This window comes from Acanthochromis polyacanthus, chromosome 13, assembly GCF_021347895.1.
Source record: "Acanthochromis polyacanthus isolate Apoly-LR-REF ecotype Palm Island chromosome 13, KAUST_Apoly_ChrSc, whole genome shotgun sequence".
Lineage (NCBI taxonomy): Eukaryota > Metazoa > Chordata > Actinopteri > Pomacentridae > Acanthochromis > Acanthochromis polyacanthus.
The window spans coordinates 1,734,135-1,755,791 of record NC_067125.1 but is presented as its reverse complement, the minus strand read 5'-3'; the positions used below and the strand labels follow the sequence as shown (position 1 = coordinate 1,755,791).

Below are 21,657 nucleotides of genomic sequence, written 5' to 3'. Positions count from 1 at the left end.
AATTTATATCAAAATGTTTTCCGTAGTTTTACTGAGTTGTCTTCTAGGCTTCACCTCCCATCTTTTCCGTTATTTTCAAATTAGGAGCTGTATTAAATCATTACCTCCAGTGTTTCCACAAATACCTGCAACTCCAATGTGGGAAGAGGTTCTGCAATTTGATCCTCCTCAAAAAAAACAGATTTCTAGGCTCTATAGGCGTCTAACATGTTCTGCTGATACCCCAGCATCAGGGTGAGGAGGGCTGGTGGGACGCTGCCATCGATGCTCTTTGTACAAACTCAACGTCTAACAGTCATACAGCCCAAAGTTTAGAATCCACTGTTCTGAATCCAGACTGTCCCAGACGTACCCTGATAGCTGTGATCAGTGTCACTGTTCCCCTGTAGTTTAACCCACATGGTTTTTTTTCTTGCCCTTTGTTCAATTTCTGGAAAGATTGAAGTCCAAAATACTTTAGATCTCGATAAATATTTCCCTCGTACTGCTATCTTTGGTGTCCTGGAAGATGACGCTCCATTCAGTCGCAGACAGTTAGAGCCTTTACTTCCTTAATAATAATAATAATTCCTTCTTTTGCAGTGGAAGTCCACTACGTCTCCTCCAGCATTCAGTGGCTTAGAGGGCGGATTTTTTTTTTTTATTGGGAAAAATCAAATATTCTGCCAAAGGTAATATGAATATTTTCCAAAAGAAATGGGACTCTTCTCTGGCCTACTTTATTATTTAAACCCCTCTTAACCACATAAGGCCCCCTGCACCCACTCGCTGCTTTCTTTCTCCACTTTTCGTCTGCTTTCTCCTCTACTTCTCATTGTTCTGTACCTTACTGCTCATGTGCACTGACTCTGTTTACAGATTTATGTTTGAGGATTTTAAAAAGGTTTTATTTCTGTATCTGTGCCATTTTCTATTTTTTATCCATAGCTGTGTGGAAACACAATGACAAAGGTTCTTGATTCTATACAACTGTTTACCTTTCTGTTTTAAGTTGTTGCAAAAAAAAACCTTCAAGCGAAGTACAATTTGATGCAGTCAGAAAATGCATAGACGTGGATTGTCAGGCTGTAGATCAGATGTTCCGTGATGCTCAGAGGTTTACTTTTTAATGTTCCTGCAAATACAACATCAGTGTGACTTTCCCTGCAAGTTGTAATCCAAACTTCCTCATAAATATATTAAATAAATCCCAGAAACAAATTCATCAGTGCTGCTGCTGTCCACACATTCAGCCGTCCCAGAAACACTCCACTGAGGAAACGGGGAGATTCACCTGTAAGCTCCGCCCCCTTCATCCAGGTGACTGACTGATGAAGCACCGGGACAGACGTCTGGATCCCAAAGTATTTAGAAGTAACAGTAAAGTATTTAGAAGTAACAAACTATTTGGAAATAGTAAAAGTATTTAGAAGTAGAAAAGGTCTGTCATGTGAGGAATGTTTTGGTGACGTCAACAGGTGAGGCCCAGGAGGGGCGTGTCCTGTCGGTTGTTTGGTCACGTGAAAGCAGGAAGTGCAGCGGAGGCGGGCGCTGATAGGCTGAGAACCCGGCAGCTGCAGCGCGAGCTTCCGTCACAGTGACGCGACTGACAAACAAAAAGTTACAAACAAACAAACAAGCAGCAGAGAGGAAGAAACAACAACATGGCGGCACCGCGCAGCTCCGAGTAGCTCAGGCCGCTCGAGGAGCTCCTTCAGCGGGGAGAGGACACCATGGATCCTGGCGGAGGCTCGGAGCGGAGCGGCGGACTGCAGGCTCCGGGAGGCGGCGGCGGCGGGTCTGAGCCGTGGAGGGGACACATCGTCCGGCAGCTGCAGCACCGAGACCGGAGGCAGCAGGCCATGTTCCAGGACCTGATCCGCTGCTGTACGGAAACCCAGCAAGTAGCAGTTAGTTTAAAAAAGCTGCACTTTAAAGCAGGAAACCAGCACTTAAAGCTGCTTTAAACCCAGTCTGATTCACAGGAAAAAACAGAAGGACGTCTGTTCCAACCAGACTCCATGTAAAAACCTGTTGATTTAACAGATTATAAACCTAACAAATGGAGCTGGTTCACAGAAATACCAGCTGTTAAAGGTGAGATTATATGAAACTAAAGTAGATTAAAATCTCAGTTTAGTGTGGTTACACATCTGGTTAACTATCAGTCATGAAAACTAGAGCAGAATATGCCAAACTGCATGTAAATAATCTGACTTTCTAAACGTCATTTTGGAGTTTAGCAACAAACAAACAGGTTTTCTGAGAGATAAAAACAGAACCAAGCTCCACCTATAACCCTCAGTTTAACCCTCCTGTTGTCTTCATTTACAGGCACCAAAAAATATTGTTTCCTTGTCTGAAAAAAATTCAGCCAAAAAATTCCCCAAATTTCTGAAAGATTTGCAAAACCTTCAGAAAGAAAATTCCAGTGATTCCTTAAAAGTTTTATTTTAAAAAATCCCCCAAATTTGCTAAGAAATTCTTGTAAATATTTTCAAAAACTGAGTAAAAATCTTCTAAAAAATCCTAAAAATATCTAAAGTGATTCCATATATATCAGTAAAACTTGATTCTTGATTTTCATGTGAATGTTCTTAAACATTTTTAACATTTATTTTTTTCCACCAAAAAATGTTCAAAGATTTCCCAAAAATGTTGAAAATGTGGACATCAGAAGTTTCACTATGTACATGTATTTTTTCCCACAGTTTCAAACTTTAAAGCAGGTTATTTTGACCAGCATGAGGGTTAATGAATATTTTTTAATAATGATGTGAAGCTGCTGCTGGACTGAACCTTAAATTGAGGGTTTTCTGAATGGAGTCTGGTTCAGATCAGTCAAACTGACACCAGTTCTTCATTCTCTGACCGCATGTCGCTTCAGTTCCTCTCAACAGTGACTCATGTGTGACGGAGGATCAGGCTGATGTTTATCATCAGGAACACGCTTCATTTTCCTTCACATGAACGGCAGGATGTGGTTTACAGTCATAGTTTAAATGCTGTGAGTCTGGAGAGGGGTTATTACAGACTTTTTCTAAAATATACAAATATAAAACAAAAAGGTGTTAAATTACAAACTGAGTGAGCAAAAAAATGAAAAATTTAGAACTGAACACTGCTTTCCTACACATTACATAGAATAATGTTCATTTTGTCTTTTAGCATTAGTATTTCTTTTTATTAGTTATTTTATTACTCTTATCCTACATTAAATATATATTGAATAATTGAATATTTCTCAAAACTAAATAGAATTACAAGTTGAAGGAGTCTGATGTGAAGCATGGTGGAGGCAGCATCGTGATGAAGCATGGTGGAGGCAGCATCGTGATGTGAAGCACGGTGGAAGCAGCATCATGATGAAGCACGGTGGAGGCAGCATCATGATGTGAAGCATGGTGGAGGCAGCATCATGACGTGAAGCATGGTGGAGGCAGCATCATGATGAAGCATGGTGGAGGCAGCATCATGACGTGAAGCATGGTGGAGGCAGCATCATGACGTGAAGCATGGTGGAGGCAGCATCATGATGAAGCATGGTGGAGGCAGCATCGTGATGTGAAGCATGGTGGAGGCAGCATCATGATGTGAAGCACGGTGGAAGCAGCATCATGATGTGAAGCACGGTGGAAGCAGCATCATGATGTGGACAGAATTACAAGCTGAATAAATGTGCTTAAAATAATCTGATAAATTATTTTTAATGTAATCTGTATTTTTCTGAAATATTAACATTTTCCTGTTTTTACTTTTTGTTACAAAAATTGTTGTAAATTGATCAAAATGGTAAAAAAGGGGAGCGGCATGGCTCAGTGGGTAGAGTGGCCGTCTTGTAACTGGAAGGTTGCCGGTTCGATCCTCGGCCCGTTGTGTTCATGTCGAGGCGTCCCTGAGTACGACACCAAACCCCTAACTGCTCCTGGTGGGTCGTGGTTAGCGCCTTGCATGGCAGCTTCCACCATCAGTGTGTGAATGTGACGTATCATGTAAAGCGGTTTGGATAAAAGCGCTTTACAAATACAACCATTTACCATTTAAAGAAGTGAAAACCAGTAAAAGTTGAGTTTGTTGGATATTTCTGTTTTCAGACTCTCGGCTGTTGGAGAAAACCAGTCTGGCTAAAGGCCTCCTGAGCCGCTCTGTCAGGTAACTGCTGAATGTACCTGAGCTCACCTGAGCCCAGTGTGTTCCAGGTGTTACAGGTGTGTTTGTTTCCTGCATCCAGGCCTCCCTCTGCTGACTCCCTGACGTCGCTGCTGCAGCAGAACAGTCGACTGAAGAAGACGACCGGAGAGGTGAGAACTCACCCGTCCTCATGTCACCTGTCCTCATGTCACCTGTCCTCATGTCACCTGTCCTCATGTCCTCCTGTCCTCCTGTCACCTGTCCTCCTGTCCTCATGTCACCTGTCCTCCTGTCCTCATGTCACCTGTCCTCATGTCACTTGTCCTCATGTCACCTGTCCTCATGTCACCTGTCCTCCTGTCCTCATGTCACCTGTCCTCATGTCACTTGTCCTCATGTCACCTGTCCTCATGTCACCTGTCCTCCTGTCCTCATGTCACCTGTCCTCCTGTCCTCATGTCACCTGTCCACCTGTCCTCATGTCACCTGTCCACCTGTCCTCATGTCACCTGTCCACCTGTCCTCATGTCACCTGTCCTCATGTCACCTGTCCACCTGTCCTCATGTCACCTGTCCACCTGTCCTCATGTCACCTGTCCTCATGTCACCTGTCCTCCTGTCCTCGTGTCACCTGTCCTCCTGTCCTCATGTCACCTGTCCACCTGTCCTCATGTCACCTGTCCACCTGTCCTCATGTCACCTGTCCGCCTGTCCTCATGTCACCTGTCCTCCTGTCCTCATGTCACCTGTCCACCTGTCCTCATGTCACCTGTCCTCCTGTCCTCATGTCACCTGTCCTCATGTCACCTGTCCACCTGTCGTCATGTCACCTGTCCTCCTGTCCTCATGTCACCTGTCCTCCTGTCCTCATGTCACCTGTCCTCCTGTCCTCATGTCCTCCTGTCCTCATGTCACCTGTCCACCTGTCCTCATGTCACCTGTCCTCCTGTCCTCATGTCACCTGTCCACCTGTCCTCATGTCAACTGTCCACCTGTCCTCATGTCACCTGTCCTCCTGTCCTCATGTCACCTGTCCTCCTGTCCTCATGTCACCTGTCCACCTGTCCTCATGTCACCTGTCCACCTGTCCTCATGTCACCTGTCCTCATGTCCTCATGTCACCTGTCCACCTGTCCTCATGTCACCTGTCCTCCTGTCCTCATGTCACCTGTCCACCTGTCCTCATGTCACCTGTCCACCTGTCCTCATGTCACCTGTCCTCCTGTCCTCATGTCACCTGTCCTCATGTCACCTGTCCACCTGTCCTCATGTCACCTGTCCACCTGTCCTCATGTCACCTGTCCTCATGTCACCTGTCCTCCTGTCCTCATGTCACCTGTCCACCTGTCCTCATGTCACCTGTCCACCTGTCCTCATGTCACCTGTCCTCATGTCACCTGTCCTCCTGTCCTCATGTCACCTGTCCTCCTGTCCTCATGTCACCTGTCCACCTGTCCTCATGTCACCTGTCCACCTGTCCTCATGTCACCTGTCCGCCTGTCCTCATGTCACCTGTCCTCCTGTCCTCATGTCACCTGTCCACCTGTCCTCATGTCACCTGTCCTCCTGTCCTCATGTCACCTGTCCTCCTGTCCTCATGTCACCTGTCCTCATGTCACCTGTCCACCTGTCGTCATGTCACCTGTCCTCCTGTCCTCATGTCACCTGTCCTCCTGTCCTCATGTCACCTGTCCTCCTGTCCTCATGTCCTCCTGTCCTCATGTCACCTGTCCACCTGTCCTCATGTCACCTGTCCTCCTGTCCTCATGTCACCTGTCCTCATGTCACCTGTCCACCTGTCCTCATGTCAACTGTCCACCTGTCCTCATGTCACCTGTCCTCCTGTCCTCATGTCACCTGTCCTCATGTCACCTGTCCACCTGTCCTCATGTCACCTGTCCTCCTGTCCTCATGTCACCTGTCCTCATGTCACCTGTCCACCTGTCCTCATGTCCTCATGTCAACTGTCCACCTGTCCTCATGTCACCTGTCCTCCTGTCCTCATGTCACCTGTCCTCATGTCACCTGTCCACCTGTCCTCATGTCCTCATGTCACCTGTCCACCTGTCCTCATGTCACCTGTCCACCTGTCCTCATGTCACCTGTCCTCATGTCACCTGTCCACCTGTCCTCATGTCCTCATGTCACCTGTCCACCTGTCCTCATGTCACCTGTCCTCCTGTCCTCATGTCACCTGTCCACCTGTCCTCATGTCACCTGTCCTCCTGTCCTCATGTCACCTGTCCTCATGTCACCTGTCCACCTGTCCTCCTGTCCTCATGTCAACTGTCCACCTGTCCTCATGTCACCTGTCCTCCTGTCCTCATGTCACCTGTCCACCTGTCCTCATGTCACCTGTCCACCTGTCCTCATGTCACCTGTCCACCTGTCCTCATGTCACCTGTCCTCATGTCCTCATGTCACCTGTCCACCTGTCCTCATGTCACCTGTCCTCCTGTCCTCATGTCACCTGTCCACCTGTCCTCATGTCACCTGTCCACCTGTCCTCATGTCACCTGTCCTCCTGTCCTCATGTCACCTGTCCTCATGTCACCTGTCCACCTGTCCTCATGTCACCTGTCCACCTGTCCTCATGTCACCTGTCCTCATGTCACCTGTCCTCATGTCACCTGTCCTCCTGTCCTCATGTCACCTGTCCACCTGTCCTCATGTCACCTGTCCTCCTGTCCTCATGTCACCTGTCCACCTGTCCTCATGTCACCTGTCCTCCTGTCCTCCTGTCCTCATGTCACCTGTCCTCCTGTCCTCATGTCACCTGTCCACCTGTCCTCATGTCACCTGTCCTCATGTCACCTGTCCACCTGTCCTCATGTCACCTGTCCTCCTGTCCTCATGTCCACCTGTCCTCCTGTCCTCATGTCACCTGTCCTCATGTCACCTGTCCTCCTGTCCTCATGTCACCTGTCCACCTGTCCTCATGTCACCTGTCCACCTTCCTCATGTCACCTGTCCTCCTGTCCTCATGTCACCTGTCCACCTGTCCTCATGTCACCTGTCCACCTGTCCTCATGTCACCTGTCCTCCTGTCCTCATGTCACCTGTCCACCTGTCCTCATGTCACCTGTCCACCTGTCCTCATGTCACCTGTCCTCCTGTCCTCATGTCACCTGTCCTCCTGTCACCTGTCCTCCTGTCCTCATGTCACCTGTCCACCTGTCCTCATGTCACCTGTCCTCCTGTCCTCATGTCACCTGTCCACCTGTCCTCATGTCACCTGTCCACCTGTCCTCATGTCACCTGTCCAACCTGTCCTCATGTCACCTGTCCTCCTGTCCTCATGTCACCTGTCCTCCTGTCCTCATGTCACCTGTCCACCTGTCCTCATGTCACCTGTCCTCCTGTCCACCTGTCCTCATGTCACCTGTCCTCCTGTCCTCATGTCACCTGTCCACCTGTCCTCATGTCACCTGTCCTCCTGTCCTCATGTCACCTGTCCTCATGTCACCTGTCCACCTGTCCTCATGTCCTCATGTCACCTGTCCACCTGTCCTCATGTCACCTGTCCTCATGTCACCTGTCCACCTGTCCTCATGTCCTCATGTCACCTGTCCACCTGTCCTCATGTCACCTGTCCTCCTGTCCTCATGTCACCTGTCCTCCTGTCCTCATGTCACCTGTCCACCTGTCCTCATGTCACCTGTCCTCATGTCACCTGTCCACCTGTCCTCATGTCACCTGTCCACCTGTCCTCATGTCACCTGTCCTCCTGTCCTCATGTCACCTGTCCTCATGTCCTCATGTCACCTGTCAATTTAACTTAAATATGCCGGTTTACCTGCTGGTTACCTGAGCTTACACACACAATGTTCTTAAAGAAAATATTAGAAGTTTCACTGATAAATATGGAATCACTTTAGATATTTTTAGGATTTGTTTTGAAAGATTTTTACTCATTTTTAAAAAATATTTGTGAGTATTTTCTTGGCAAATATGGGGAGTTTTTTTAAATAAAACTTTTAAGGGAAACTTTAAGGAATTATTGGAATTTTCTTCCTGAAGGTTTTTCCAAATTTTCAGAAATGTGGGGAATTTTTTTTTTCTGATTTTTGGATTTTTTTGGTGCCATAAATGAGGACAACAGGAGGGTGACATCTGCTGGTTTATTCAGGGTTAAATCTGAGAGCTGCTCCTTCAGCTCAGATTGTTTCATAAACTTTGAGTTCATGAGTGGTGAAGTTTACCGGTTTTACTGGTTTTACTGGTTTTGTATTCCAGCTGAAGGTGCCTCTTCTACTTGTAACTTACGATCTGAGCAGTTCAACCGGCAGGTGTTTGTTACCTGGTGGAATCACAGCAGGACCAGTGAATGTGATTTCTGATCTGTCAGATGTTTTGTTGGAGCTAAAAGCAGATCGATGATGTAACTTCCTGTTTCCTCAGCTGGCCTATCAGGTGGTGGAGCTGCAGCAGCAGATTAAAATCAAGGAACGTGTTCTGGACCAACAGCATGCCAGGTGAGTGAAGCACACCTGAACACGTCACGCCTGAACACGTCACGCCTGAACACGTCACGCCTGAACACGTCTCGCCTGAACACGTCTCGCCTGAACACGTCTCGCCTGAACACGTCTCGCCTGAACACGTCTCGCCTGAACACGTCTCGCCTGAACACGTCTCGCCTGAACACGTCTCGCCTGAACACGTCTCGCCTGAACACGTCTCGCCTGAACACGTCTCGCCTGAACACGTCACGCCTGAACACGGCTCTCCTGAACACGTCACGCCTGAACACGTCACGCCTGAACACGTCACGCCTGAACACGTCACGCCTGAACACGTCACGCCTGAACACGTCACGCCTGAACACGGCTCTCCTGAACACGTCACGCCTGAACACGTCTCGCCTGAACACGTCTCGCCTGAACACGTCTCGCCTGAACACGTCTCGCCTGAACACGTCTCGCCTGAACACGTCTCGCCTGAACACGTCTCGCCTGAACACGTCTCGCCTGAACACGTCACGCCTGAACACGTCACGCCTGAACACGTCACGCCTGAACACGTCTCGCCTGAACACGTCTCGCCTGAACACGTCTCGCCTGAACACGTCTCGCCTGAACACGTCACGCCTGAACACGTCACGCCTGAACACGTCACGCCTGAACACGTCACGCCTGAACACGTCACGCCTGAACACGTCTCGCCTGAACACGGCTCACCTGAACACGGCTCTCCTGAACACATAAATACTTAAAAGAAACACAACATAAGAAGAAGTCTAAAGGTTCTCACAGTTTTCTAGAAATATTTTGCAGTCGGAATACTTTGAGAAATATTTGGGAAACATTTCAGAAAAACGTCTGAGAATAATTATTAAAAATCAAATATTAAAAAAAATCTAAAAACATTTTCAGAGTTATTATCAGGCAGACTTTATTCATTCAGAACCCTGATGAAAAATCAGTTTCTGGATAAAACACATCACAGAAAACACACAGAAGTTGTACAGTGAAGGTGGTAAAATATATAAATAAAGGAATTTAATTAGATCATCTTTAATGAATCCCACTGTGTTGAAATCAGGGCAGAAAAATAAAAAACACCAAAATACAATAGTTGAACATGATTCTAAATCTTCTAAACATAGAAATTACTAGAAATATTTTAATTAGTTTCAGCGTAAAGTATTATTATTTTATTTATACCATCAATGAGTTTTATTTTTATACAAAGTGAATATTTCTACATTAAAGACACCTGCAGTACTTTACCATGTACTTTTTATTAAAGTATTTCTGTAGTTCCCTCGTCTCTGGCAGCAGCAGGCTGTAGTTCTGATTGGCTCTGTTGGCTCCGCCCCCTCAGGCTGCGGGAGGACGAGCGGCGGCGGAAGGGTGCGTTGGATGAGCGGCGGGCGCTGCAGGAGCGGGTGGAGCAGGTCCAGCAGCAGAACGGGGCGCTGAAGACGGAGTACGACGGCCTGCTGGAGCGCCAGAGGGGGGCGGAGTCCAGACTCAGGGAGGAGAAGGTCCGAGGAGGACACCTGCTGGAGGACATGATCCACCTGAAGCAGCAGGCCGCCGCCCGCATGAACAGCCGCAACGAGCGCAAGTCCAGGTACCTGAACGCACCTGTCCGTCTCACCTGTTCTAAAGGTGTGTGGGTTGTCACTGAGTGGTTCTGTTGTCTGGTTTCTGGTCCAGAGCTCGAGAGGCAAACCTCCAGAAGCAGCTTCAGACGGCTGCCAGGTCAAAGGTCACAGTGGACAGGTGAGCTCCAGGTGAAGCTCTGAGTCACACAAAACGGCTGCATGTTGATTTATACACAGAGAAAAGTCCTCATTAGGAGAGAAAGACGTGTTTACTGTGTTTTACTGTGTTTTATTGGGTTTTACTGGGTTTTACTGGGTTTTACTGTGTTTTATTGGGTTTTATTGGGTTTTATTGGGTTTTACTGTGTTTTATTGTGTTTTACTGTGTTTTATTGTGTTTTACTGTGTTTTATTGTGTTTTATTGGGTTTATTGTGTTTTACTGTGTTTTATTGGGTTTTACTGTGTTTTATTGGGTTTTATTGGGTTTTACTGTGTTTTTATTGGATTTTATTGGTTTTACTGTGTTTTATTGGGTTTTATTGGGTTTTACTGTGTTTTATTGGGTTTTACTGGGTTTTACTGGTTTTATTTGGTTTACTGGGTTTTATTTGGTTTTACTGTTTTATTGGGTTTTACTGTGTTTTATTGTGTTTTACTGGGTTTTATTGGGTTTTACTGTTTTATTGGGTTTTACTGTGTTTTATTGTGTTTTATTGGGTTTTATTGGGTTTTACTGGGTTTTATTGTGTTTTATTGTGTTTTATTGGGTTTTACTGTGTTTTATTGGGTTTTACTGTGTTTTATTGGGTTTTACTCTGTTTTATTGGGTTTTATTGGGTTTTACTGTGTTTTATTGGATTTTATTGGGTTTTACTGTGTTTTATTGGGTTTTACTGTGTTTTATTGGGTTTTACTCTGTTTTATTGGATTTTATTGGGTTTTACTGTGTTTTATTGGATTTTATTGGGTTTTACTGTGTTTTATTGTGTTTTACTGGGTTTTACTGGGTTTTATTGGGTTTTATTGTGTTTTACTGTGTTTTATTGTGTTTTATTGTGTTTTATTGTGTTTTACTGTGTTTTATTGGGTTTTATTGGGTTTTATTGGGTTTTACTGTGTTTTATTGTGTTTTATTGTGTTTTATTGTGTTTTACTGTGTTTTATTGGGTTTTACAGTTGTGCTCATAAGTTGACATCCCCTGGCCAAATTTGTGAAATATTGTCCTTTATTTTTTAGCAAATATGTTTGTTAATGGAAACATTTTTCTTTCATTTAGGGCTGGTGTTCAGACAAAGCTGTTTATTGTCATGCAGTTGTATTTGCTCTGATCATTCATGTTTTCATTAAAGAATGGAGCACATTTTACAAATTCTACCAGGGTATGTAAACTTATGAGCACAAGTGTACTTGGTTTTACTGGTTTTATTGGGTTTTACTGGTTTTGCTGTATTTTCCTGGGTTTTACTGGGTTTTTCTGGGTTTTACTGGTTTTATACTGTTTTATTGGGTTTTGTTGGGTTTTAAAACAACAGAGAGAAGTTTTTTATTTAGAATGTTTCTGCTTAAACGCTCTTTATTTAACTTCTCAGCAGTTTTTGGAGACGATCTAAAGCGTTTTAAAGACGTTTGTTTTGTGCTGCAGCTCGTCCAGCGCTCCCACCTCCAGATCAACGTCTCCAAAGAACGAAGACCTTGACGATTCGATGGAACCTCGAAGAACGCGACTGTTCAGGTGAAGCCATCAGCTTCCTTTTGTCACGTCCACGTTCCTTCTGGAAGAGTTCCAGTGAAACGTCTGAGAACGTTAGAAGAATGAAGTCATGATATTCCTTCATTTTAATTTCAGATATTTAATATTATTTAGACTCAGTAATTGAATACTCCAGAATAAAGATGTCCTGAAAGGTAAAACATGAAAAATATTAAATGATCCGAGAAAATAGTTTTCCTCATTTTTAGATAAAGGTTTGTAATGTTGAAGAAACAGCTGAAATATTTTAGATATGATGAAGAAAGACAATAAAGTTGCCTATTATAGCTTTTTCTTTAAAAATGTGATAAAGTTTTCTATTGTGAGGACAGAAGAAAGGAGGAATAAATGAAGAGTTCATTTGCAAAAACAGATAACTCCGTTTTGACACATTTTCAGAAGTTTTTCTTTTATTGTTTACTTGAGATAATATCAATCAAATAGAAGTTGAGTGGATTTGACTCAGTAGAAAAATACAAGACAAAATCATTTAAAAATAAATTATTGTTGTTATCTCAAGTAAACAATAAAAATGAGTTTTCTGAAAATTAGTAAAATGGAGTTATCTGTTTTTGCAAATAAACTCTTCAAATATTAACATTTAGCTAAAAAGACGTGGACATCTGAAGATTTAGTCCAACAGTATTACGTCTTTTTACATTTATACTGTTTTGTTCAAATATTCCTGTTTTTATCTGTAATTCTGGATGTAACCTGTTGACTATCTCTAACTAACCAACTGTCTACCAGCTGGTTACTAACTAAGGTAAACAGCTTCAGTAGAACTAACAGCTGGTTGGTTACTAAGGTAAACAGCTGGTTGGTTACTAAGGTACCTGCTTGGTTACTAGGGTAAACAGCTGGTTGGTTACTAAGGTAAACAGCTGGTTAGTTACTAAGGTACCTGCTTGGTTACTAAGGTAAACAGTAGTAGAACTAACAGCTGGTTGGGTTCTCAGGTCGGCGTCGGCAACGTCTCCAAGGATCTTCACCTCCATCAGAGAGATGTTTGGGTAAGTTCTGATCTACTACTGAAGATGGATGATGATGGATGGATGGTTGGATGATGATGGATGATTGGATGACGATGATGGATGTATTGTTGGATGATGATGATGTATCGTTAGATAAAGATGATGGATGGTTGGATGATGATGATGATGATGATGATGATGTATCATTGGATGAAGATGGATAGATGGTTGGATGATGATGGATGGCTGGATGATGATGATGGATGTATCATTGGATGATGATGGGTGTGACCAGCAGGAAGAGGCGTGGCCACTCGGTCTGCAGTCTTGAGGAGGATCTGGTGTTCCCGGTTGGATTCTGTCTGTCGGCCAGAGTTCCAGTCAGAGCGCTCCAGGTTCTGGTAAGAACTTCAACTGAATGAAGGTCCTGTAGATCCAGAACCAGGAGGTTCTGAAGAGCTCCTAGATTCAGAATCGATACCTGATCAATAGCTGTATTAATGATGTCACCAGGAGGCCCATGAGCAGGGCATCAACGCCGTCAGCTTCAGCTCCAGCTCCGACCTCCTGGCCACCGGCGGAACCGACCGGGTCCTGAAGCTGTGGGAGGTCCGAGCAGGTAAGTCCTCAGGTGACTTGTTACCTCATGGCTGTGAGCTCATGGCTGTCATGTGACCTCACTGATGATGTCACCAGGCTCGCTGGCTCCCAGGGCGACACTGGACGGCAGCACCGAGGGCATCACCTGCGTGGAGTTTGACCGGCGGTGAGTGATGTCACACCTGCAGCTGCTCACCTGGCGGGATGCTGCAGGTGTGACAGCTGTTTCTGTTTCAGGGATTCAGGGTCCTCGCCGCCTCCTACGACAAATCGGCCATCTTGTGGCGCCTGGATGACTCCGTCCCAAAGGTAACCACGGCGACCCGTTCCATCATGCTCTGTAATAATATTCCTCAAAGTAATCAGATTATCTGTCTGTGTCTCAGGTGACTCTGACGGGTCACAGCAGGAAGGTGACGGCCGCCAGGTTCAGCAGCATCCTCCACCAGGTGGCAACAGGAAGCGCCGACCGCACCGTCCGCCTCTGGGACCTGCACCGGGCCGCATGTAAGCACCGCTGCTGCTGATTGGACGAGACGGGGCAGGGGGAGGGAACGACCAGTGAAGGATGGAGGGTTTAAGGTGGACTGTGTATTTAAAGTGGACTGTGTTTAAGGTGGATGGAGGATTTAAAGTGGAATTTATTTAAGGTGGACTGTGTCTCTGCAGGTGTTCAGTTGGTCGACGTGCCATCGTTCTGCAGTGACTTGGTGTGTTCAGAGAACTGCATCATCAGTGGACACTACGACTGCAAGATCAGAGTCTGGGACACCAGGTGAGTCTTCACCACTTCATCTACGTTCACTCTGTCTCAGATTCACTCATCAAACACGGGATTTACCTTCACTTTGTAACTTCACTCGTTAAACACTTCTTTTTCATCTTCACTCTGTGGTGAGTATAGGTAATAAACACTTTATTTACCAGCTGGTTTCCATGGTGATGCTGCTGTAATGTTTTCTGACTGAGGGCTGTAATTGGACACTCGTCTCCCAGCTGTTTCCACGGCGACTCCCTGTCTCCCTCTGTTACCTAGCAACAGCTCAGCCCACAGAGCAGCCCACGCCTCCCTACAGAGTGTGAACCTGATGATTGACAGCTATTTCCTCCAGCCACACACCAGAAAACTGCCCTGTACCTGATTGGACGATTGGTTTATCCTTTGCTGGGCTGTGATTGGTCAGATTTAGACAGTGTTGATTAATGACGGTTTTCAGAACATTTTACTGAAAAATCAAGTGACATCATCGCCCAGCCGTCCTCTGATTGGTCAGTTTGAAAGTTTGGAAGTTTTCTGTAATTAAAAACTGAAAACGCTTCAACTGATGATGTTTGACTTCATGAGATGTTCGGGTTTGGCTGTTATCCTGGCCAGACCTCCCACTGTTCCCACTGTTCCCACTGTTCCCACTGTTCCCACTGGTCCATCTGGTCCATCTGGTCCCTCTGGTCCCACTGGTCCGTCTGTTCCCACTGTTCCTACTGTTCCTACTGTTCCCACTGTTCCTACTGTTCCTACTGTTCCCACTGTTCCCACTGTTCCCACTGTTCCTACTGTTCCCACTGTTCCCACTGTTCCCACTGTTCCTACTGTTCCCACTGGTCCATCTGGTCCATCTGGTCCCTCTGGTCCCACTGGTCCGTCTGTTCCCACTGTTCCCACTGTTCCCACTGTTCCTACTGTTCCCACTGTTCCTACTGTTCCTACTGTTCCCACTGTTCCTACTGTTCCCACTGTTCCCACTGTTCCTACTGTTCCCACTGTTCCCACTGTTCCTACTGTTCCCACTGTTCCCACTGTTCCCACTGTTCCTACTGTTCCCACTGGTCCATCTGGTCCCTCTGGTCCCACTGGTCCGTCTGGTCCCACTGTTCCCACTGTTCCTACTGTTCCTACTGTTCCCACTGTTCCCACTGTTCCCACTGTTCCTACTGTTCCCACTGTTCCCACTGTTCCCACTGTTCCCACTGGTCCATCTGGTCCATCTGGTCCCTCTGGTCCCACTGGTCCGTCTGGTCCCACTGCTCAGGACCAGGATGGAGGTAAAGTGTTCCATGGAGAAGAACCTGCATCAGATGAACATTCTTCTTATCCTCCAGGGCTTCCAGCTGCGTTCAGGAACTTCCTGCTCAGGGTAGAGTCACCTCATTGAACCTCAGCTCCGACCATCGCCAACTGCTCAGCTGTTGCCGTGACGACTGTCTCCAGCTGATTGACCTGAGGAGGTGGAGCCATGACAGGATGTGCTTCAGGTAGAAGTTCTGATGGACGACTTTTGTTGGTCTGACTGATTGTGTGTTTGTTGTTGTTGGTCTCTGACTGATTGTGTGTTTGTGTCTCAGAGCTGAGGGCTTTAAGTGTGGCAGTGACAGCACCAAAGCAGTGATCAGGTGAGTTTATCCAACAATCTGATACTGAACTACACAAACCAGAGAACTGACTTCCTGTCTGATGCTGACTTCCTGTCTGATGCTGACTTCCTGTCTGATGCTGACTTCCTGTCTGATGCTGACTTCCTGTCTGACTCCAGTTCTTTTGAACTGATTGTGTCTCTGAGCTCAGCTTGTTTCTTTCTGCTCTTTTTGTGCGTCTTTGCAGCTTCTTTGTGTGTCTCAGTGTGTTTCAGGTAATGTTGTGTTGCTGTTGTGTTTGGTTTTGTGTGTCTCAGTGTGTTTCAGGTAATGTTGTGTTGCTGTTGTGTTTGGTTTTTGTGTGTCTCAGTGTGTTTCAGGTAATGTTGTGTTGCTGTTGTGTTTGGTTTTTGTGTGTCTGTGTGTTTCAGGTAATGTTGTGTTGCTGTTGTGTTTGGTTTTTGTGTGTCTGTGTGTTTCAGGTAATGTTGTGTTGCTGTTGTGTTTGGTGTTGCATCGTTTGTGTTCATGTTGTTTGTTTTTGTCAGTTTGAGTCTTTCTGCAGGTGTTTCATTGTGTGTCTTTGTGATCTTTTGCGTTGCCGTTGCTGGTTGTTCTGAGGAGTTTTGTGAGTCTTTGCTGCTGTAGTATCAGTTTGATCTCCAGATGTGGAGGATTAATCCTGACAGGTGGATCATGTGGAGCTTCAACACCTGGAGGATTCCGACCAATGAGAGAGGCCTGGTTTCAGGACCAGATTGATGTGTGTGGGTGTTGAGGCTGTGTGATGATTGTGTGGATGATCTGGTTCTCAGTAGATTCATCGTCGGGTTCATCATCTGATCAGATCAGCAGAATATAAATAGACAAGCCCAGAGAAGCATGACACGCTCTGTGGCTCATTTCTGCAGTTTCCATGACAACAGCAGCTCTGACTGAATGTTTCTATCAAAGATTCCCTGCTGGGTTCCACTCAGAACCTTCCAGAACCTCCTGTTCTGTGTAGTACCGTTTGGTTTTAAGGGTTCTGTCGTTTCTCGGCTGTAAAAGAAAGTCCTCCACATGTTGCTGCTGTCTGATCCAGATGTTTCCTCTCAGTCCAGACAGCTGCTACCTGGCAGCCGGGTCAGCAGATGGCGCCGTTTACATCTGGAACGTCTCCACCAGCAACCTGGAGACCCGCCTGCCGGACAAACACAGGTACCAGCCCAGCAGGAAGATGGGATGGTGTTAGTAGGAGGTTCTAGACCTTCAGAATGTCTGACTTCAACGTTGAAGCGTCTCTTCAGGGAGTGATGGGAGGCTCCAGGACACTGAACAGTCACAAGAACAGGAAAATCTACTTTATCAACAATTTGACTTAATGATGTTTGACTATTTGAATGTTGCGTTCCTTTCAGTCTCTATCACATGAAATGAAACGTGTTTACTTTCATTTTTCACCTTTTAATCGTGCAGGAGGTCCTCCACTTACATCAGAGATCTGCTCCTACGGATCTACAGAGGCTGATTTTTGCTTTAAGTAGAAACTCCGGTGAAAACGTAAACAAATCCGTTCCATGCATTACAATATCCATCAGTCCTTCATAAAGTCATGAATACCAACGACTTCCATGCATGTTTGAATCATTTTACTGGAAGATAGCAGAACATGGTGACCTGTTTTTACAACTACAGCGTTTTATTCTGTCTAGTTTCACTTCCATGGAGACGCTTTCCTTTCTTAAAGCATCAGAAGAGTCTGATTTATGCTGGGAGCCATAATGAAGGACAGAAAGTTAGTGAATGTAGAATAATCCAAGGTGGAGTAGAACCAGAGAATGGAAACAAAGCCGTCTGACAGCGCAGCGTGACGACGTATTCATCCGCTCATCAACTAGTTCCATGTAACCAGTTCTGATGAAACGCTGCAGGTTAAACCAAGGACCTCCTGTACGCTGCTCCCATCAGCAGAAATGATGCTAAAATGGTTCACACCACAACTAAATGTGCTTTTATAGAATAAGTAAAGCTTGTACAAATATTCAGTCAGGATTTAATCACAGAAAAATAGAAGTAGTTCAACATGTTTCAGTCTGATTCTTCTGACTGAACATATTTATGTTAATATCATATTTAATGGTTTCTATAGATGTTATTTATATCATATTTAATGGTTTCTATAGATGTTACTTATATCATATTTAATGGTTTCTATAGATGTTACTTATATCATATTTAATGGTTCTATAGATGTTATTTATATCATATTTAATGGTTTCTATAGATGTTACTTATATCATATTTAATGGTTTCTATAGATGTTACTTATATCATATTTAATGGTTTCTATAGATGTTATTTATATCATATTTAATGGTTTCTATAGATGTTACTTATATCATATTTAATGGTTTCTATAGATGTTATTTATATCATATTTAATGGTTTCTATAGATGTTACTTATATCATATTTAATGGTTTCTATAGATGTTATTTATATCATATTTAATGGTTTCTATAGATGTTACTTATATCATATTTAATGGTTTCTATAGATGTTACTTATATCATATTTAATGGTTTCTATAGATGTCTTTCATATAATGCTGTCTATCAGACGTTCTACTCTAACGTCCGTCTGTCCTCCAGTTCGTCCATCAGCGCCGTGTCCTGGTCTCTGTCCGGAGAATACGTCGTCAGCGTGGACAAGAGTAGGCGGGCTGTCCTCTGGAGCGACATCTGAGACGGCCAATCGGGAGAGGAGACCTCGTCGTCACGGCAACAGCACGACTGGACTTGATAAGAACTTGCTGAGAGCTGCTGAAGGGAACGTTCAGGAAGCTGCTGCTGGGTTTCTGGGATTAAAGGGAAACTTTCTGCTTCTTTGTCTGCTTTTAACGAGGAACATTAACACGGAACTAACAAAGGGAACACGGAGAGTTTACACATGAGGGAAGGGAACGAAGGGAACCCTGCAAACAGAACATCTGGAGATCTTCCATCATCAGGAGACCAACCATCTGGTAAATCAGTTTCTAAAACAAGATGAAGTCTAAAAAACTGAACTCTAATCAATCTAAAATCCTGAAATAGTAACTGCTTTAAACATGTCTGAGATAAAAGCATCTGATTGGCTGATGGTAGAGCAGGTTCCTCTGGTTCTTCTCTAGATCCAAACATGAACTCAGATACCAGAACTAACAGCATCTGGACCTAACTGGTTCTGTGGAGGAAACAGAATCATGGAGGTTTGTTCTGTTGGAGCACTCAAAGGTTCAGAATGCCTCTAAACGTTCTATGACAGAATTTCCTGCTGGGTCCAAAGAGGACAGAAGTTGTCCAGTACCAGAACTCATCGACCTGTAGCTGAACTTGTAGACGTTCTACCACTGCTGTCCCTGGTTCTGGATGTTCTCCCCTCAGCTGGTTGGTTCTGAGGAGTTCCCATCCGGTTCTTTGCTCTCTGCGGTGGACCTAAAGCTGCTTCAGATCTCAGTGGTTCCACATGTTGGACTGCAGAACTTCTTGAAACGTTCTCACAGTAGATCTGCTACACGTTTACAGAACATCAATCTTGTGTCTTCATGGAACCAGATGAAGTCAAACTAAAGCCAGCGATGAGCTCCAAATGTTTAAGTTACAGGTTTCACTAAAGCATCACGTTGAATGTCGTCCTGACATTCTCTGGAGGACAGGAAGTAGAACAGGTAGAACTTTGAGTAGCTCCACTGGAAAAGAGAAAAATATATGCAGAGCCGGAGAAGCTCCAGTTTCCAGAAACACTCCGTCTTCTTTGGTTCTCCAGTCATTTTGGACCATTTCTGCTCATTTCAGACATTTTTAAGTAAATAGTTTCTTTTCAAGTCATTCTAGAAACTTTTAAATTCATTCAATCAAATCGTTGCTCCTCTAAACGCTACAGCCGGCTGGAACCAAGACGGGTTCTCCTTAGAGTAAACCGAGAGACAGGAGCTGAGCTTCATCAGCAGAAACCAGAGGAACACTGACTGAGAACATCACCTGAGAGAGGCGTCCTCCATGTCTTCAGGACCAGAGGTCAGCAGATGAACGTCTGCAGGATGAACTAACCTGGTTCCTCAGCTAGTAAAGGGTGGAGATCAATCCTGTAGAAGTTCTGGTGCCCCTCTGTTCTGTATTCTGTGGTTAAGGGAACGATTTTTATTTAAACTTAAGCCAAATTCTGTTTTTGATTCTGTTTTGTTGTTTTTGCGTTCAGTAACCTCCATTAGAACCAACTGGACTTCTGCTTGGTTCTTGAAGATGTGGAACCCACAGAAACACTGACCAGGACCTGAGAACACAGCGTTTCATCCCTCACCAGGCAGGCACACAAAACCTACACAAAATAACACAAAACCAACACAGAGACAGGCAGTTTCTCTAACATTAGCACAGTTAGCTTCCTGGATGAAGGTGGGCCCACGAGAACCAATCAGAAGTCCACGTTCTGAAGATCTGAGGACTGTTTCCTGTTTCTATTTATTTGCTGAGATGTTGTCGCCCAGATCTTTGGTGGATTTTAACAGAATATTTGTGTAAATGAAGACACAAAGTGCTGCTTTTTAATGAAATTATCTTTAATTCTTGAGACTCAGATGTTTTCAGAGGTTCTGTATTAATCAGCTGTTTGGTCTGAAAGGTTCCCCAGAGGTTCCTCAGAGGTTCTTCACATGTCTGGTTCAGTCCAGAGATGTTTGCTTTTCTGTCTCAGAGGAAATGAAGCAGGAAGTGACGGATGAAGGTTTGGAGATCAGCGCCCCCTGCTGGAAACACTCTTCTCACACTAATCCCTCTGTTCTCTGAATGTTTGAGCCTTGTCACATCAATACTCAGATTATTGGAACAACTTCTCAGAAACATTAGAGACAAGATATGAATAAATCTCTCAGTGGAACTCGCCTCTAATGTGTCGACTGTCTTCTGTTGAAACGGAACAAGATGTTGGAGACTCGACCTGCTCACCATCAGAACACCCTAAATAGTCCCTCCCCAGATACTTTATCTGACGTTAAACGCCGAGAAATTCCTCCCCAGGTAGTTTACACAAAGACACACAAACTCTGACACGAAGCTGCCTCATCACTTCTCAGGTAAAAGTTCCTGTAGGTTCTAACGTTCTTCAGACGTTCCTCAGCTGTCTGATGTTCTGTTTTAAAGGTTCCTACAGCTTCCATGGTTTCTCAGCTGTGTGATGAACTACGGGTTCTTTAGTTTAGTGTTCTCAAACGTAGAACCAGCTGTCTGACGTTCTGTTTTTAAATGGTAAATGGTTGTATTTATATAATGCTTTTATCCAAAGCGCTTTACATGATACATCACATTCACACACTGATGAAGCTGCCATGCAAGGCGCTAACCACGACCCACCAGGAGCAGTTAGAGGTTAGGGGTCTTATTCAGGGACACCTCGAGCACGACGGGCCGAGGATCAAACCGGCAACCTTCCAGTTACAAGACGGCCACTCTACCCACTGATCCACTGTCTGACGTTCTGTTTGTGTTCTCTAACGTAGAACCAGCTGTAGATCTGTGTTCTCGCCGTCGTCCTTCATCCAGAAGTGTCCTCGCTGCCGTTTCTGCTCGGAGGCGTGGAGTTTTAAAAATACGAGGTGATGAGGACCGGGAGCTTCCGGCTGTTTCACACCGAAATCCTTAAAGAGGAAACAGGAAGCAGCTGCTGCCTCCTGACGGGTCGACAGGACCGGTTCTGAAAGCCTCCAGGGTCTCCTCTGGTCCAAGGTCAGGCTGGAACTCCTCACAGTGACCCTGGTTGTTTGGACAGAGCTGTCGGGGGCTGAAGGTTCTGGTTCTT

General features: G+C 45.1%; 1 protein-coding gene across 1 annotated transcript; it reads left to right on the top strand.

The window, feature by feature from the left end:
* Positions 1-1,481: 1,481 nt before the first annotated feature.
* LOC110968049 (protein Atg16l2-like) lies at positions 1,482-20,744 on the top strand. Its single transcript, XM_051957923.1, has 18 exons — positions 1,482-1,866; positions 4,074-4,131; positions 4,211-4,280; positions 8,512-8,585; positions 9,937-10,188; positions 10,275-10,340; positions 11,808-11,897; positions 12,875-12,928; positions 13,185-13,290; positions 13,403-13,508; positions 13,586-13,655; positions 13,735-13,798; positions 13,876-13,996; positions 14,159-14,264; positions 15,590-15,742; positions 15,833-15,880; positions 16,940-17,041; positions 18,474-20,744. The coding sequence occupies exons 1-18, from the start codon at positions 1,713-1,715 to the stop codon at positions 18,565-18,567; spliced, it is 1,788 nt and encodes a 595-aa protein (XP_051813883.1). The 5' UTR covers positions 1,482-1,712; the 3' UTR covers positions 18,568-20,744.
* Positions 20,745-21,657: the final 913 nt, after the last annotated feature.